At 37.0% G+C, this 19,105-nt stretch overlaps 1 protein-coding gene and 1 pseudogene across 7 annotated transcripts in view; one reads left to right on the top strand and one right to left on the bottom strand.

Moving 5' to 3' along the window:
• The window catches only part of SUSD1 (sushi domain containing 1), a 115,278-nt gene that overhangs the window by 55,683 nt on the left and 40,490 nt on the right, over positions 1-19,105 (top strand). For 6 of the 7 annotated variants that reach the window (XM_033123694.1, XM_033123693.1, XM_033123696.1 and 3 more), the window contains 2 exons: positions 15,755-15,846; positions 16,565-16,751. In XM_033123694.1, the coding sequence (XP_032979585.1) occupies positions 15,755-15,846; positions 16,565-16,751 (279 nt within the window). The remainder of the gene's footprint in view (positions 1-15,754; positions 15,847-16,564; positions 16,752-19,105) is intronic. The other variant, XM_033123692.1, reaches the window with a different exon arrangement.
• Positions 6,305-6,600, bottom strand: LOC117032296 (60S ribosomal protein L37-like; annotated as a pseudogene).

The following is a 19,105-nucleotide window of genomic DNA, read 5'->3' as shown; positions in this document are numbered from 1 at the left end:
TCTGAGTTTCTCTATTCCCACAAAGACCCCAGGAATAGTTTTAGCTCTGAGGTCCTTGGGCTGCACTTATTGAATGCCTTGCTTATGAGTCCTGCTTCCTGATGAGGAGGTTTCACATTTGTCTCCCCTGGAGAATTACCCTTCGCTGGTCATTGGGATGCTGTTGAGTTTCTGGAACTTGTGCTTTCACTGGTCTAATGAAGTCTAGGAAGTGGTTTTTCACCCAAGTCCCACCTTTCCTTAGAACCGAACTTCTAAGACTTGTGATGGGAACAGAAGCATTCCTTCTACCGCCATTTCCTCTTCTGCATTGGAGAGAGAAGGCTCCAGGGTTCCACTTCCCTCTGAGTGTTCCTACTGTTCTGGCAGGTCCAGCTGAGCTTTCCGTTTGTAAACTTCCAGCCCAGTTGCTTCTGCTCCTTCTCTATTCCCAGGTCTGGCTAATACCTTTTGCTGGTCTTAGTACTGTCCTTCCCTGTGTTTGCTTTTTGTTTTCACACTTAAATTTTTGTTCTAACATATTAGTTTGGATTCTATCAGGGAGGTCTGCATCTGCCACAAATGAACCCTGCCCACCATTACTTTCAGTAGGCGGTATTTATTTCTACAGTTCAACCTCTAACCCGGTGTGGTTCTGATCAATCGTCATCTTACCTGGATCTTCCTTAATATAGCTCTGGTTTTCTATTCCTTCTCCTGAAGTTCTAACTCTCTGCGTTTCCCACGCAGGCTTCCTTCTAGCCTGCATCACACCTGCTGTTCCAACTGCAAGAACAGTGCCACCTCAAAACTAATCTAATGCTACACTGATCTTTCTCTTTTTAAATGTGTTCACATTTCCTGTAACTACATAGTATCACAATTCCAGTTATTGAGGAGTTCCCCAATAATGCTTACTCTGGGTTCCCTATTTAAAACTTTAAGAGAACCCTTCTTGATAGACTAATAACTGAATCTGGGAACCCTTTTGGGGAGGCGGATGTGTGTGTCATTTTAGTCTGTTCTTTAAAACAGTCTCTTTATTGTTCTCTTTGATAATTTTGAGCCACTGTCCCTGACCTAGTAAATATTCCTATCTTTTCTAGTCTCTTCAGAGCAGTTGTGTTTGGCTTTATCTCCTTTTCCTTGTTGTATTTTTCTTGTGGGCCAATATGATTTCAAATTTTCTTCTCCTTCTTGGTGTTACTTCCTTCACTTTATTTCATGCTCTCCTAATCTTGTCCTATCTTCAAAACCAAAACCTGTTTTGTGAACTAATTTTATTCCTTTCCAGAAAAAGAGAGTTCTAGACATATACCTTTTATGATTCTTTCTTAGCACTTGAGTTTGTAATAATTCCACTGGGTTTTTATCTACTGTGTTTCCCCGAAAATAAGACCTAGCCGGACCATCAGCTCTAATGCATCTTTTGGAGCAAAAATTAATATAAGACCTGGTATTGTATTATATTATATTATACCCATTCTTATATTAAAGTAAGACCAGGTCTTATATTAGTTTTGCTCCAAAAGATGCATTAGAGCTGATGGTCCAGCTAGGTCTTATTTTCGGGGAAACACGGTACTTCAATCCAAGAAGAATCTCTGCTGTAGAATCCCCAGGCTGGCTCTCTTTGTAAAACAACTTTGAGAGCAATTTGAGAGCCTATGGTGTTAGGGTGACTCCTGAGCCTATAGACAAACCATAGATACAGTCTTTTCATAGTTCTCTCTCTTCCAAACACAGAGGAACAGAATTTGGTGCAGCTAATCTAGTGTTGTCTGCTAATGTCCAGCTCCCCAAAATGCTCTCTAAAATCTCCCCATATCTTCCACTGATGCCCTCTTTGTGTTTCTCAGACTTTAGCAAACATAAGAATCACTTGGAGAGCTTATTAAAACACAGATTCACGGGCTGCATCCTAGAGGTTCTAATTTAATCTGGAGTGGGGATCCCAAAACTTCATTTCTAGCAAGTTCCCAGGCCTTGTTGATGCTGCCAGTCCACATTTTGAGTAGCATTGGCCTAACCCCTTACACCTTAGTGAAGCTCTTCCATCTGTGCCCCCATGGTGCTTTGCTCCTCTGTGGTAGCTTGTATCTTTCTATAAACTCAGAGTCACAGTCAGTGTATACACATTTTGCAGGTGGGAGAGACTAAATCTTACCCTTCCTTTTCACAGTCTGACACACGAGAAGTAAAGTATCAACTTTATTGCCCTGGCAAGTTTCCAGGAACTACCCCCCCCCCCCAACAGTTTCCAGTATAAGTTATATTGGAGAATGAGGCTTAGATATGTGGTCAAGTGGGGCTTCCTACTCCCTTCCCCACTGGAAGGATGGGCAATTAGAACTACAAGGGAACCTCCCATGGCTTACCCAGTCTCGGGCTGAAAAGCTGAGGAAAGGGCAGCCGGCAGAGACTGGTTATTTACCTCTTCAAGACTGGGACACACATGCCCCTGGTACCAGAACACAGGCAGGTCCCAAAGAGCTAGAATCTGCTTCTTGCCCTGTAATATATGAACTCCACTCACTAGGAAATGTGACATAAGGAACAAAGTCTCTTACTAGTCCAATTACATATTTATTGCTCCTTCCTTGAGGATTAGTGAGGAGGAAGTGGTGAAGAGAGGCCAAAATTGTCCTTTCCTTTATGGAAATGGGAAGACAGGTGAAAAGCAACCTTTAACACACTGGAGCAAGGTAGTTGACCTCTGTAATAGCCTTCTTCTAGTTCTAGGAGTTTGTGTTAGGAAATCAATTTTAAGTTCCTTCAAATTTAGGTATTTCAACATGTAAATTCCTTCACTGATTTATTTAACGTCATTATTTCATTTATCTAGTCAATTTTGTGGTTTTTATTGACATATACAAGTTATTTCATACGGTAAGAGTATAATTATTATTTGTGTCAAACATTTCTCCTGTTTTATAGTTTCTTTTAATTTTGTTTATGGTGTTTTTGACATATAAAAGTTTTAGATTTCTATGCAGTGAAATCTATTGATCTTTTCCTTTGTGACTTATTACGTTAATATTAAATATAGATTTAAAAAACACAAAATAATACTTATTTGTTTACCATCTTTTTTTTCTAGAAACTACTTCAGGTGACCTGCATGGGTGTATAAATTAAGAGAAAATAAGTTAGATATGTAAGGTAAATAAAAATGAAAGCAAAGTCAGGAACATTAAAAAAAAAAAAGGTGTAGGAATAAGATTAAGAATAATTCGTATCCTTGTAACCTATTTACTTGTTCATTAGTGACTTCCAAATTGAGGTTTATGTTTTTGACCCCTCCAGTCAGAAAGGGGGCCATTACATTGTCAGTGTGTTTACAACAAAGCAATGTTTTTGGTGGAGAAGTACAAATTTTTCAACACTAAGATCAGATAGAAATTTCTGATTCCATGGGGTTTCATAAATAGTGCAATATATGAACAATGTTTTAGGAGGATTTTTATGAGGCTGTTACTTAGATTGCCCCATAACATGGTTCATTATATTATAGAAAAGCTCAGTTCAGTGTGGAGTGGACAAGGAAAGATGCCTGGGAATAGGAAAAATGCTGTGTTCTACTGATCTGGCTTGATTCAGGGCTAGGATTGGGTCGTTTTAGATTATTTAAAGGAATGACTGGAATCCATGTCTTTCAAGCAGTGTTTTCTTCCTATTGTTTCTCTCAACTCAGATTCGATAAATGTTCGGTGTGCTGACTTTGAGACTGTTATCTTTCATCGGTACCCAGGAAGCCGTTGTTCTGTGTTGCCAGTTGAATAACAAGGACCTGTGTCTGAATAAAGGCTGTCCTCCTCTGCCAGGAGGCTGAGCCTGGGGAACTGACCAAAGGGCGTTGTTTGAATCTGCTTTGCATAGATGAATGAGTGATTGAACCCCCCACATTTCTCTTCGTATAATATGATCACGTACTTTTAGCCTGAAAATCTCAGGGTAGTTGTAACCAGATACCAAATTTATTTTAAGAAACAAAATAACAGTAAAACTCCCAACTTTGAACAGTTATATATTCTTGTTCCTCTAAGATAAACTGTTTACAGAATGTACATCAAGGACAACGAAAGGATAATAATGATACTGCTATTTATAGAGCAGTTATAAAAATAGTAACTTTGCTTTCAAAATAGTTGATTTGTAGCCATTTTTTTCCCTGATAATATTTACTTTGCAAAGCCAACTGTCTATTTGGACTGTTCCTAATTGGAGGTTTTAAAACCATGTCATTTATGAATAAGAGAATGCTTGTTTTCTTGTTCTCTGTAGCAGAGGATTGCATGCGTTTAGTTACATCTAAAATAGTGTTGGTAAGTTAAAAAAAAAAAAATCAAAAGAAGGGGAGACAGAACACTCCTCTGTTCCCTGGTAGAAAACCATAACTGTTAAGGTGGTTTATATTGCAGGTTTTCTAACAGCATGCGTAATTTGAGATCCGTGGTGATCGTATAATACTTCCCTATAACTGCTTCCTGTTCACAGAAGCGAAGTCTGAAGAAAAGATAATAAAGACCATCAATAACATTTTTTTCTGTATTTTCCCACAAAATGATAAATATTATAACAGTATTCTGTGGTCGAAGAGTTATGTCTGAATTTAGCCTGCTTCTCTCATAAACCAAAAGCCTGAGAAACTTATATTTGCAGTTGGTCACGCCAGAAATTGGCTGTATATTTTGCAAGGAATATCCAGTCATTTGTAATATGCCAAACACAGGGAAAGTAAGTGGTTATTCTTTTTAAAAATAAGATAAGACATTGTAGATCCATCTAGGTAGGACCATACCCATGGGGTAAATAAAGATGAATAAGTTATTTAGAATTGAAGCCCTTCACTAACTGGGTGATAAATGGCTTGGAGGCAATAGGTTCATTTCATTCTTTTCAGGGCTGCCATATTCTAATCGTGTACAGAAAAAGAGGTTCCAAGATTGCTGTTATTTCCTAGGCTGGAATCAGAGGAAAGATCACTTACTTCTTAGTCTAAACTATCCATTAATACAATGCAAAGGAAAACTAACTTCAAAATTTGTTTTCTCTATTTCATTTCCTTGTCACTTTTTGATTTGATATCATTTCAGATTTCTCTCTGTCTCTTGTTCTCTTCTTCTTGTGTATTGTCTGCCCATCCCTCTCTCTTCCTGAAATAAACCGCACTTGGTCATGCTGTCTTATTGTTGGATTCTGTTGGATTCTGTCATGTTGTTGGATTCTGTTCCCTAATATTTTCTTTAGTATTTTTGCACCAATGTTCATAAATGATATTCGTTTATAGTTTTCTCTCTTTCTTTGTCCTACTTTTATGATGTTTAAGTGTTAGTATTTTCCTTGCTTCATAAAAAGAATTTGGAAGCTGTCCTTCATTATTACAGTTCATGCAGTATTTGGACTATCTGGCCTCACACAGTTTGGTATACTTCCCCTATGAAATAGTCTGGACTTAGAGATTTTCTGTGGTAGTTCCTTGATAACTTTCTCAATTTTTTTTTTCTTGGAAATTGGTCTGTTTAAGCTTTTTGTGTCTAATGGGGTCAATTTGGGTAAACTGTGTTAGGAATTACCCATTTATCTGGTTTTGAAATTATGTGCATAGTGGTCTGCAAAGTGGTTTCATTTAAATTTTGAATTTTTTTTGTTCCAATGATTATTTCTCTCTTTATTTGTATTTTCTTCCTTTTTTCTAGATTAAGTTAGGTAGCTGTTTGTGTGTTTTATTAGTATTTTCAAAAAGCCACGATTTTGTTTTATTAATGAGATCTATATTTTTCCTCCTCTAGATCAGGAATTAGCAAACTATGTCCAGTGGGCTAAATCTGGCCTGTTGCCCATTTTTATAATAAAGTTTCATGGAACACATCCAAGCCATTCATTTACATATTATCTGTGACTGATTTTGTGCTACAAAGGCCAAGTTGAGTAGTTGTGATAGCACTGGCTGGCCCAGAAATCCTCAAATGTTTACTATATGACCCTCTGTAGAAAAAAATTAGCTGACCCTTGCTCTGCTTCATTATTTTTATTAAAATATAGCTAACATACAGTGTTATATTAGTTTCAAGTATACCATAGTTATTCAATATTTGTACTCCTAAAAATGTGATCACCATGAGAAGTCCAGCAACCATCTGACACCGTACCATGCTATCACAATATTATTGACTATATTCTGTATACTATACATTGCATCCCCATGACTTGTTTTATACCTGGACATTTGGACCACTTATTCCCCTTCACCTTTTCCCCCCTCTTTTTAATTTTTTTCATTTTAAAACCAGAAAATTTATTGCATGACTAATCGTTGAAATCCTTAAGAGGAACTAGATGCTGCAAAAGCTGCCCTGTTGCGTTTAGGTGCTGTTCCTTCACGGAATCCATGCCTGAATCTACGGTATACAATTTTCAGGTGCCTCATTTGACTGATCCTGGTGGTATTTTGTCTTTTAGCCTTAGCACTCCATTTATATTTTCTCTTCTGCTTGGCAGGATAGTCACATTTGCTACAGGTAGACTTCTGAAAGTGGTAGGCCTTAGAGCCACAGCAGCAGCATAACGTGTGCGTTTTTTATGGTACCACTTTCCAAATGATGATGTTCCCTTGGTCATCACGCTTCTGCTGCCGAGCCCAAAGAGCTAAATTTTTAAATTACAATTACAGTTGACATTCAATATTATTTTATATTGCTCTGCATCATTAATTTCTGCTTGCATATTTATTGTCTCCTTTCTTGTGCTTTTTTTTTTTTTTGCTTTATAATGGTGGTTGCATTTTATCTGCATCGTGAATGGTGGCTTTTTGCACTAAAAAGTATCCTCTTTGCCATATTTAATGTTTTTTTGACTTGAATTCTACCTATGTCAGGATTACAATACCTACTTTCTTATAGTTTTCATTTGTCTGCTCTACTATTGTCCATCACTTTGTCTGTGGCTGTTCTGAAACACTTTAATTTAGGTATCCCTCTAACATGCAGCATATAGTTGGATCTTGCATTGTGAGACAAATTGAAAAATCTTTTTTAATAGGTAAGTTAAATCTGTTTACAGTTATTGATAAGACTGATGTATTTGGACTCTGTCCTATTTATGTTATTACACTATATGTATTATGTTGTATTTTCTGCATTTTTTTTCTCTATGTGATATGTTTTCTGTGATGTTTTACATACTTGTATATTTATATATATTTATTTTTAGGAAGGTTTATATCTATTTTTTCTAATGGTTGCCTTTGTAGCTTTGTTTTCTGCTTTCTTATATAACTTTTCACCATGTATTTTGTCTGTTTTTAATGTTCTACTTTACCTTTCTTTTATTGACTATATGACATTCAAATTAGTCTATTCTGCTTTCGTTTTTCTCTATTTCTTCTCCTTACGATTTTTCAGTGGTTTTACTTTATCAGAACATATACCATTTATATTTTATTCTCCCACCTTGCCCCACCTTTATTTTTGTCTTAGATCTACAGTTTAATATATCAGATGGTCACCATAAATTTTTTTGCTGAAGTTTCCATAATTACCTCTTGGATGAAGCTCATCTTCTAGTAGATTCCTCAAGAGTACAGTGCACCCTGAGATCTTTCATGTTTAAAACTTCTCTGTGATCTCGATACTTGAAAGATCACTTGGCTGGATATAAAAATCTTGGTTCACACTTTCTTGATTTGCGTTTCATTAAAATTCAGTCCTTTTGTTGCCTTGCTTTTTATTTAGCTTTTGATAAATGTGATGCAGCCAAATTATTTTGCTATTGGATCTTATTTGTTTATTTCTTTAGGTGGAGGCACTGAGATTTTTTTCTTCATCTTTAAAGTCTAATAGTTTTACTTGGATAAATTTCAGGGTTGATTGTTCTGGATGAGTTTTCTCAGGTATCTGGGGGGCCCTTTAAGTATTTATATTTTTAATTTTTGTGAAGTTATCTTGGATGATAGTTTTCAATGTTAATTCTGTTTCAATTCCTCTCTAGAGACTTTAATTATACGTATGTTGTTCCATTTCAACCACTTTATTTTTTAATTCTTTTTACTTCTTTTTAAACTCATTTTAATTCTTTTTGGCTATTTTTCTGTATTTCTTCATCCCTTTATTAAGTTTTCTTTCTAGCCTATCCTTCTATGGGCATGATGATATTCTCACTTTATTTCTTATATGGATTTGTCTTCTTTTGTTTCTTTCCTGAATTCAGACACTTTTGTTTCTTTTCCTTCCTGCTTTTTGTCCATTTCTGTTCTGAGTTTTTGAATTTCTGACTCAAGGTGTTTTCTTCATACCCCCAGTGCTTATTTGAGGATATTTATTTCAGTTTAGTGGGTTACGTTTTTTTTTCTAGTTTATGGGCTTTTTAAAAAACATAGAGTTTTTCCCAATCTGAAATGTTTTTATTATAATTTTCTCTTTCTTTTCTTTTTTAAAAAATGTCTATTAATTCCATAGACAGAATTGGTAGTTTAGGAGGGTTAATAAGATTTGTAGATTAAGAGTGCCCTCTTCTGTCATCGAATAAAGTTCAGTTTCTTTAAAGGATATTTTTGTTGTTTTTTGGTGAAGGTGGGGATGAATTGCGTGTTCTTCTGTTTTGGGATTCTCTTTTGCCTTGTAGGATCTTCATTTCCCCCTTTCTTCGTTTTTCGCCATCACCATTTAGTCTCCCAAGAACACCAATTCCTTCCTTTTAATCCTCTTCTTTCCCTGAAACCGTGTGCTCGAGCACGGAGCTCCAACTGCCTGAGCCACCGGGCCGGCCCATCAGTACTCTTATATATAAATCAGTTCTCTTTCAGTGCTTTCACCCACTTAAAGAGGAATTTCTTTTTCTGGGAGTGAATCTAGCTCACTCTAGGGCCCTTTGTTTCCCTCTTCTCTTTCACATGGCTCTTCTAGAACCTTCTAACTATATACAATGAGTTGTGGGAGATACGAGAGATAGCTTTGCTGGAATTTGATATTTATTTTTCTATTAGAAAGTAATCTAAAGTTTGTAGTATTCTCTGCCTTTCAGTTATGATGACAGCATTGGTTTTATTTGCTCTTCTTATAGAGTCGAATATTTTGGAGATTGTGCGGAGAGGTGTGGATTTAAGGGACCGTGGTTATCCTTGAACAAATTGGAACGCTATAATAAATTCTTAAGTGCTAACATTTCCACTTCCTATCTTTGCTCATGCTATTTCTCCTACCTGGAACCTCCTCCCTCTCCTTCAGTTTCTATATTTCCTTTGTTCCCTTCTTTCACTATCTCCCTAGTGGAAAGCAAGTTTCCTTCTTTCTGAATTACCATACTCTATTTCAGGAAGAAATCTAGGTAAGAGTTTGGCACAGTTATCCTGGAGTCATGCTATCTAAATTCAAATCTCAGATCTGTTGCATACTTTCTCTGTGCCTTTGGGCAAGTTACTTAACTGTAAAAATGATCATGGGTTTGTTGTGAGACTAAATGAGTTATGGAGAACCAGCACAGTCACTACCTGACACAGTAAGCATCTATCAAATGTTAGCTATTACATAATTTACCTTATGACATTTATTATATACTCCCTTGTATTTTTGTTATACTGATACAGGGTGTAACTCCTAGATGAAATACATGTTAAGGGCAGAAACCATATCTTATTCAGAGCACCTGTATTCCATTGGGTTAACATGCTCTCAGTTACTTAGTTTTTCCCTTATTGCTGATTGTTTACATTTAAACAACCAGGAACGCTGTGCCTGCCATTGTCCTGGACACTAGGAGTTTCTCTCCTCAAGGAGCTCTCAATTCAATGGGGTGATAGACCAGGATCAACAGTAATAAAATATATACCATGTAATTGCGGTATTTGTAAGATACTTTGGGAGCACAGAGGAAGTAGTGATTGATTTTGTCCAGAGTTGCTCACCCACATTAATGAAGTAGAAACAAAGTTTCAAAGAATTTGATGAATGAAGAGCTAAGTTTTCTCTTCTCTGAGGCATTCTTGCAGGTCTGGATTTGCAACTTCAGGATTTTAGATTCATTTGGTCTTCTGGGTGGGGAAGGGAGAGACTGAAGACAAAGTGACCATTAAAAATGAACCAGAAAAAGAATATTTGTATGAGAGACAGGGCATGTGCTTTCGATAGCAAAGGATCAGATAGCAGTGTAGGAAGGAACTCAGGACCAGCTGTCCTCTATTGGGACCCTTTTCTCCCCAATGAACTCATAATGGGCTCACCCTGCCTGTGGTGCAAACTATAAGTCTCTTCAATGGAGAGAAGGGGACCTAGTGTGAGAGTTGCTGTTTGACCAATATGGAACTGAATTTAACCAGTGAGACATTTCCTGTGAGCAGAAGGAATTGCAGACCTACCACTACTGTAACATAATATATGCATGTATGTGCATGTGTGTGTGTGTGTTAAAACAAAACAAAACAACAGAATCATTATATACGTACCATTCATCTTGATTTTTATTTTTTAATTTTGGCTTTCCAATATTCTGTGGTCATACTTCCATACCAGTTCATATAATGTCATCTCATTCACTTCAAAGGAAACAATATTCTACAGTGTGAAGGTACATTAATTTAATAACTTATCCACTATGGAAGTATTTTTAGGGCCTGTCAAATTTTTGTTATTACAGCAATGCTACTATTAATATACTTGTATATATTATGTTTTGTTGATTCTCAGATGCACTTTTATTCCACATTTTAGTATCTGTGAAGTCTTACAATTGTTATACAGTCAGGTGGTTGCCATGGACATAATCATCATTACCTACGTTTGCATCAAATTGGTCATAGCTAGTCATAGTGTTGCTACTTTTATTCAGTTATGGACATTATTGGTACTGTTAACCTTTTGAGTTTAATTGCCTATTAAAACTTTTCCAGAAAGGTTACACTATGACATGTGCAGAACACCATGGAAAAAGAACAGCAATAAAAAAGCAAGTGTCAGCATCACAATGGGTGTCAATGGCTCGTAAGAAAATTCTGGAGAAAACAGAGCACACTTAAGAAATACTGCCCCACCAAAACTCTGGATAGCAAATACAGTTATTGATTACTCTTAATTGAAAAGTAATTGAGAAGTGTTATATACTGAATATGAAGAAATTTTAGAAGTTTCTCAATCAGTTTTGCTTATATATTTGTTTTATGATATATGATAAAATTTTAATGTCTCTATAGGTCCGAAAAAGCTCTTTCAACCAGTATAAAAAAGATAAGAAAATAATCACGACACAGTTTACTTGGTAGGATTTTTTTTTTCTTAATGAGACAAAATAATGGTGTGTCTTACAAGAATGATATCTTAGGTTTGATGAAATATGTTGTATGTTTGTATAGTTGGAGAGGATATTTCTGTAGAATTGAGTCTTAAGAATGGAATTGCTAAGATAAAGAGCCTCATACATTCTTCTCCACGAAGATTGTACAGGCATACCTGTACCATACAGGTGGTTCCAGACCACCACAATAAATTGAATATCGCAATAAAGCGAGTCACATGAATTTTTTGGTTGCCCAGGGCGTCTAAAAGTCATGTTTATGCTATAGTGTGGTCTAAGTGTGCAATAGCAGTATGTCTAAAACCCCAAAGTACGTACCTTAATTATATACTTTATTGCTAAAAAATGCTAATCATCTTCTGAGCCTTCAGTGATTCGTAATAATTTTGCTGGTGCAGGATCTTACCTTCAATTCGTAAAAAAAATGCAATATGTATGAAGTGCAATAAAGTGAAGCGCAATAAAACGAGGTGTGCCTGTATCAATTTACACACACACATCTCTTTCACAACACCGAGGATTATAATTTTTTAATGTTTACAGCCTAACAAGTGAAAAGTATATTTTAATTTGTATCTCTTTGATTATTTAATGGCCTATTACAGTTCTATGAATCATTTTTTCTATTTATTGATCTTTTTTTGTATGTTGATGGTGGTATTTTTCTTCATGGTAAGTACTCTTTAAAAATCAGGGCCATCACCTTTTTCAAATATGTTACAGTTTTTTTCAATTTGTTGTTTGTCTTTCGTACTTGAGTTATTATATCTTTTGCCATAAAGAAAGATTTTATTTAGTCAAATTAAAAATATTTTCTAGTTCTCTTATTATTTCTTTCTGAGCCAAGATGATAGAGCTATATTCTTTTCTAGTGTGTTTTTTTTAGTTAAAAAATTTAATACAGCTGGAATCCTTTTTGCCTGTTAGGTCAAGGTGGGTATCTAATGTGAGTTTTTCTCTATGAATAACTATTTCCCAACTCAATTTATTTCCCACTCATCTGAAATTCCACTCTTATCTTATATAAATTCCCATGCATCGATCTTTTGATTTCTGGGTTCTACTCTGTTCCACTGTTCCACTTACTAGTAACAAACTGTTTAATTACTCGAGCATTCTCAGTGGGGGTGATACCACCCCCAGTGGAGCAAAAATCACCCACTACAGGGCAAAAATTAGTTCTTGAGGAGCAAAAACTATTATTCTTTTTATATATGAAGCATAGATAAACATATAGTACATAGAAACACAATTTTAAAACATTTCCCCCCTAACCTCTCATCCTCTATAAAATTTTAATACCACAGATACGCTTTTTAAAAAGACTCCTGGGAGAGGGGGTTATCACTTTGTGAGGGGTATAAATGATAAATGTCTAACTATTACAGTGTTTTGTACACATGAAACTAATAAAAAAATATCCTTGCGGGGCCATAATGAAAGAAGGTTGAGAAACACAGCTTTATGATAGGTATTGGTACCTGGTTATGTCCTCTTTCAATATTTTTATTTCATTTTTTTCCTTTGCCATTCTCATTAATTTTCCCAAAGGAATTTAGCAGTAATTGCTTTCTGTTGATTGAGTGTGCCAAGCTGATTCCTGCTTCTGGGACAGTGACCTTGGAGTCCTATGTCTGACCTCTCTTCTTCCACTCTTTGTGGCTCACTGACATCCTTCTGGTCCCTGCTCACCTGTCACCTCCACAGAGGGCTTCCTTGACCATCCTTTCGATCCTCGTACGATGCTTTTCTTCATAGTCTTTACCAGTACACAAGATTACATTTTTATTTATTTGTTTTTGTTTACTTTCTGCCTTTCTCATTAGAATGAATTTCATTAGGTGTTGGGACTTTGTTTGCCCACCACTTTATCCTCAGCCCTAAAAAAGTTTCTAAATATTCATTGAATGAATGTGTAAATTTATCATTTTCCGAGAAGATCCATTGGAATCTCCACTGGAAGTGTATTCCATTTATAGATTAATTGGTGGAGAATTGACATCTTTTTCACTTTTTAGTCTTACCATTCAAGGATGTGGCGTTTCTCTCTTTATTGTTTTCTTTTGTGTCCTTTAGGAAAAAAAATGTTTTTAAATCTTCATGTAAGTCTTGGACATTTCTAGTTACATTTATTTCTAGGTATTTGAAGTTTGTTCGTGGTATCTTTTCTTGTGAATAGGAATCTTTTAATTTTTCTGTTGGCTTTCATTTATTGTTTTAGTTTCCAATTTCTGGTATGACAAATTACTGCAAATTTAGTGGCTTAAAACAACACAAATTTACTAGTTCTGGAGGTCAGAAGTCCAAATCAGTTTCACTGGGTTAAAATCAAGGTATCAGCAAGGTGTGTTTATTCTGGGGTCTCAAGGGCAGAACCTATTTCTTTGTCCTTTCCGGTTTCTAGAGCCTGCCTAAATTCCCTGGCTCATGGTCCCATCCTCCATCTTTAAAGCTCATCAGCATAACATCTGCTTTCATCCTTAACTCTCTCTAACCCTGACCTTCTTAGCTCCCTCTTATAAGGACCCTTGCCATCACATTGGGCCCATCTGGATAACCCAGAATACTCTTCCTATTAAATCACATTTGAAAGTACTTCTGCCATGTAAGGTCTCATGGTCATAGATTCTGGGGTCTAGGATGTGGACATCTTTGGGGGGCCTACCATACTTGTTCTTGCAGATATATAGAACATTATTAGTTTTTCTGTGTCCTTGGGTTGAGGTGCACTTTGCCAGACTCCTATTATTTGTACTTGTTTTTCTAGTTTCAAGCAGTTTCATATTTGTTTTTCTGTTGATTCCCTTAGGTTTACTGGCAGTTGCATCATTTGTTCCCTTTCTTACTGGTATTTATAGCTCTTTTTTTTTTCTTGCTTCTTTTGGCATTGTCTAGAATTTTCTGACTAATGCTAAATAATAGCTATGAGACCATGCATTCTTATATTGTTCTTAACTTTACAAGAAATTGCTTCATTGTTTTATGGGGTATGTTTTACAAGGATGGTGGTTTCTAATAAGTACTCTTTTAAATTAAGGAGTTTCTGTTCTGTCAAGTTAAATCCTAGTTTACTAAGATTTTTAGTCAGAAATATATAATTAATGTATTAATCACTATGATAATAAAAGTAACCATATGGTTTTTCTCTTTTAATCTATTAATAGCTTTTCCAATAACGATCACCTCGGTGTTCCTGGATTAAATCTCCCTTGGTCATGGTGTATTATTCTTTTAATGTACTGCTGTTTAATGTACTTCTATTTGTTAACGTTTTATTTTGTATTTTTGTATTTATCTTGATCAATGAGTTTAGCATAGTGTTTTTAGTGATGGGCTGTGCCATCCTTGTGTAGTTTGGGCATGTGGATTATGTAGTCATATTGAATGAACTAGGAAACTTTTCACCTTTTGTATAGTCTGGAGCTGTTTAAATAGTATTGAAGTTATTTGATTTTTGTAGGTTTCATCAGGGTGAGGTGCCTTGGATCACTACTACTTATCTCCAAAACCATCTTCTGTAACCAGCAGTGAAAATATATATTATCCTGAACCATCTATACTTTCTTACCTACTCTGTCTTATGACATTTGGAGTATGGAGTGTGACCTGGGGAACTGGTTTTCTATGGGCAAAGCTGCCCAATCCATAAAGAGCACTCACATCCACCAACTTGACTTCATCGTAGGAACCTGTCAGGTCGGGGGCTTACACAATAAAGGCTTGGTTCCTAGGAGACTTTCTTTTTTTCAGGTGTTTTGGGAGTTGTCTCTATTACGTATTAATCACCACAGTGTTCCTATGAAACTGTTCCTTATCAGCAAGTCTGTTCTATTATTTCTAGTTTGGGGACAGATCGTTATTGAAGACAATGACCTCTGATAGCAGAGTGTTGAATAAGTAGTCTTTATTGTTAAAAAGCTTGGGGCAGTGCCTCTATATTCTGCTGTAGGAGATCTGGACTAACTTTTGGATTGATTACCATGAAACTGAGCAGAGGCCAACGAGTGCTTTGATCACAAGAAATAAGGAAGCCCAAACCAAGAGGGCCCCCTCCCCACTTTCCGTCATGAAAAGCTGGACTGCTTGAGATAGGCTTTTTCAGTTCCTCAAGGAGCGATATCAGTTCTGTGCTGAAATGTTGCTCTCAGCTCAGAATTGAAAACTGATCCTGATTTGTATAAATGAGGTTACCCAAGGCCAGGACAATGAGCTGCAGTTTTAACTTAGTAAACCAAGGGAGTTTGCAGTGAATAAATTTTAATAATTTTTAAGAGGAACCCTCTGACTGGGGATCTTGTGATCTTAAATCTTTCAACAAAGCTGAGTACATAGATGTAAAAGTGGTGTTTGTGGGACTGCTGCCACTGATTTCTAAATTAAAATACTGCTGCAATCTTCCTATGTAAATGTTTATCCTTGAAAAATGTTTTAATTGAAAGGTAGTATTTTTGTATAGGATGTCAACTGATTTCTCATTCTTTTTCTCCAACAGTAGAACAGATTATTGGTAACATTTCAGTATTTAATGAAACCTGCTTAAGATGGAGAAGTACGAAGACCGCTGGTGTAGAGGAGATGTATTTAGTAAGTTACTGAAAGTTACTCTGTTTATGAGTGTTTGTCTTTTGTGGGAGGTTTAAAAATTATGAACAAACCTAAACATGTACTTATATAGTTGCCATGAGAAATAGAAGACTCATAGTGACAGTTGCAATCAGAGACAAGAAAATGGGCACTTGCGCTGCATATTTGAAGACAGAGACCTTGGGGATTAGTGAGACAGCCAGGAGAGGTTTTTTGTGCATATAACCTGGTATAGAGTTGATGTTCAGGCAGGACCCATGGAGGAATCCAATGGCTTTTGCATGTGTGTGTCTCTCCACACCAGTGTCCTGGACCAGTGAGATGAGCTGTTATTAGAAAGAATTAAGTAGGAAGAGGTATGTGTCTATTGTATGCATGAGAACAAGGAAAGATGCCAGAAAGAGAAAGTTGGGCCCTTAGCTTTTTGTGCGTTTTGATTTAAAGTATATTTATTATACTGATACTATTCTAACTACAATACTATGGTATTATTAGGTTGGTGCAAAAGTAATCGCGGTTTTTGCAATTATTTTTAACCTTTTAAACCGCAATTATTTTTGCACCCACTTAACACACCTCTAATATTTTCTTACTGTTGTATTTCACTTTTTGAAGGGACTTTAGAGGAGAGAGCAAGATAGGTCAGGAAAGGGAAGGATCTAGGCACTCAGAACCTTTCATGCTAGTGATTCACTTGGTGAACTTTTCTGTGTTTTAGTTGCACATTCGGGGCCTGAGATGGTATCAAAAGGAATTTGCCCAGGAAATGATCTTTAACATCACTACCAGCAGCCAGGCTCCTGAGATGTGCTTGGACCTGCGTCCGGGTACCAACTACAGTGTCAGTGTCCAGGCTTTGTCTTCTGTACTTCCCGTGGTCATCTCCCTGACAACCCAGATAACAGGTAAATCTTGAATAACAGCATTTGGATGAACAGAATCACCATGGAGCTGTAGTTAGGCCTGGATAAAGAGGAACACTACTCCTCTTTATCACTATATAATGAACTGTAAGAGAGAGAGAAAGAAGGACATGGAATTGGAGAGGGGTGCTAAGGGGCCTGCAACTGGGACTGTAATGTTTTATTTCTTCGTCTTCTTTTTTTTTTTTTTTTTGGTAATGTTTTATTTCTTAACAAAGATATCCAAAACAAAATGTTAACACTGATTAAATCTGTGTAGTGTGTACATGATTGTTGGTTAAATTCTGTCTGGAGATTTGAAATATTTCAAATATTTCATACTTAAAAGGAATTTTTCCTATTACTGTTTCTTTCTCAGCAACATATTTAGTTGTCATTCTGTTGCAAGTGCCTTAAGAATAGGTTTCTCTCAGGGAAAAATGATTGGCAGTCCCACTGTAGTCCATAACGAATTCATTTTCTTGTCTCTCCTCAAACCTGTGATACCCCTCCCTACACACACTTGGCGCTAACGCTCAGAACATGATCTTGTTTCTTATTTCACTGAGAAATCAGAAGTAATCAGGTAAGGGCTTGCCCGTCCCAACCCTCCCATTGCCACCTGCATGTAGAGCCATATATATTGTCTTCTTTCTCATCCCACTCTTAAGGCTTCCGCCCACCCCGAAAGTGGTCATTGGATCCTGTCCCTTCTGGCCTAATCATCACCCTGCCCTGCCCTTCCTCTCCCCGCCCCCAATATAGAATTAGTCCCAACACTGCACAAGCCTGTGGTAATATCTCGTTTTTCAACGAAAACAAAGAAAAAAATAAACCACTTGCTTTGCTTCTGTATTCTCTCCAGCTCCTTTGTCTTCTCTCAGACCCACTTTACGGTAAAACTCCGTGAAAGAAGTGTCTGTGGTACAGGCTCCGCATCCTGACCTCCTGTCCTCCCTTTGCATGGCTCCAATCTGGAAGCATCGGCCTCCACCGATTTACTAAAAGGGTCCCCATCTTGTAAAATCCACTGGCCAGTTTTGTTCTTCATCTGGTTTTCTCTACAGCATTTGATATTCCCTCCTTCTTAGAACAATATTCCTCTTGGCTTTTGGTTCATCCTGCCTTGTTGGCTGCTCCTTCTCAGTCTTCTTCGCTGGCTCCATCTACTTTTATTGGTGCGTCCCCCACCCTGCCCACCCACTGCTCCACGTTCCCCCAGCCTCTTCCCTTCCTTTCTCTTCATTATCTACCCTTTCTGCCGAAGTGATCTCTACCAGTCTTGTGGCTATAATATTACCTATATGCTAAGGATTCTTAAATATGTATCCTAGTCCCTAAGTCTCCTCTGAGTTCCACTCTTGTATATCCACCCCTCTCCTCAACATATCCTGTTGAACATCTGGTAGCCATATCCAACAGAACTTTTGATTTCTCACCTCTTCCCTCACCCCTGGATCAATTTTCCACCCAGGTTTCTCTATCTCAGTTATTGGCACTCTTACTCACCAATTGCTCAGACCAAAAGAGGCATGATTGGTTCTGCCCCTTCCACCAATTCCCAATCCATCAACAAGCCCCCTCGGCTTATTTCCAAAATATATGCTGAATCCTACCACTTCTCCCCACTTTCACCTTTGCCACTAGCAATCTAATCCAAGCTCTTGCTTGGACTCCTGCAGTAGATTTCTAACTGGTCTCTGCTTTCACAGTTGCCTATCAAGCCCCACCCCCTCCAAGTCTTAAACTTCACCGTAGTGAAAGACATTTTTTTAAATGCGTATGAGTACATGTCGTTCCCCAGCTCAAAGCTGTCCAATGAGTTTCTGTTAGTTTAGAATAGAATCCAAATCTGCTTATTCTTCCTGGACAATCTCTCCACATGGCTTCCGTACTCGGTAGTCACTCAGGTCTCTGCTAAAATGCCATCACCTTAGAGAGGCTCTCCCTGCCCATCTTTTCATAAAGAACCTCCCCGTCTCCACCCAACCCCCATCACTCTGTCCACTTAGCCTGCTTGAATTGGTTCACAGAAACTGTGTTTTCAAAAATTGTAATTTTAAATTTACTTGTTTATTTTCTTTCTCCCCGACTAAAATAGGAGCTCTTTAAAGCCAGAAAATTTTGTCTTTGTGTTCTACATTGAATACCCAGCATATAAGGGCAGTGCTAGCACATAGCACGACAAAGAAATATTTTTGTAATGAATGAATACGAGGGCCAACCCCAAAATGACCACTGGTGGTATTGGTCTTGAGGAGATGCCTGGTTAGTTAAGAAAGGCTTTATACCAAAAAGAATTTACCATATTTTGGGCTGGAAAGAGAAGCAATGTTCAATTTGGGCATTCCTTTCTT

This window comes from Rhinolophus ferrumequinum, chromosome 12 (genome assembly GCF_004115265.2).
Source record: "Rhinolophus ferrumequinum isolate MPI-CBG mRhiFer1 chromosome 12, mRhiFer1_v1.p, whole genome shotgun sequence".
In the NCBI taxonomy this organism is placed as follows: Eukaryota; Metazoa; Chordata; class Mammalia; order Chiroptera; family Rhinolophidae; genus Rhinolophus; species Rhinolophus ferrumequinum.
The sequence above is the reverse complement of the archived record's forward strand: the minus strand, read 5'-3'. Positions and strand labels throughout refer to the sequence as shown.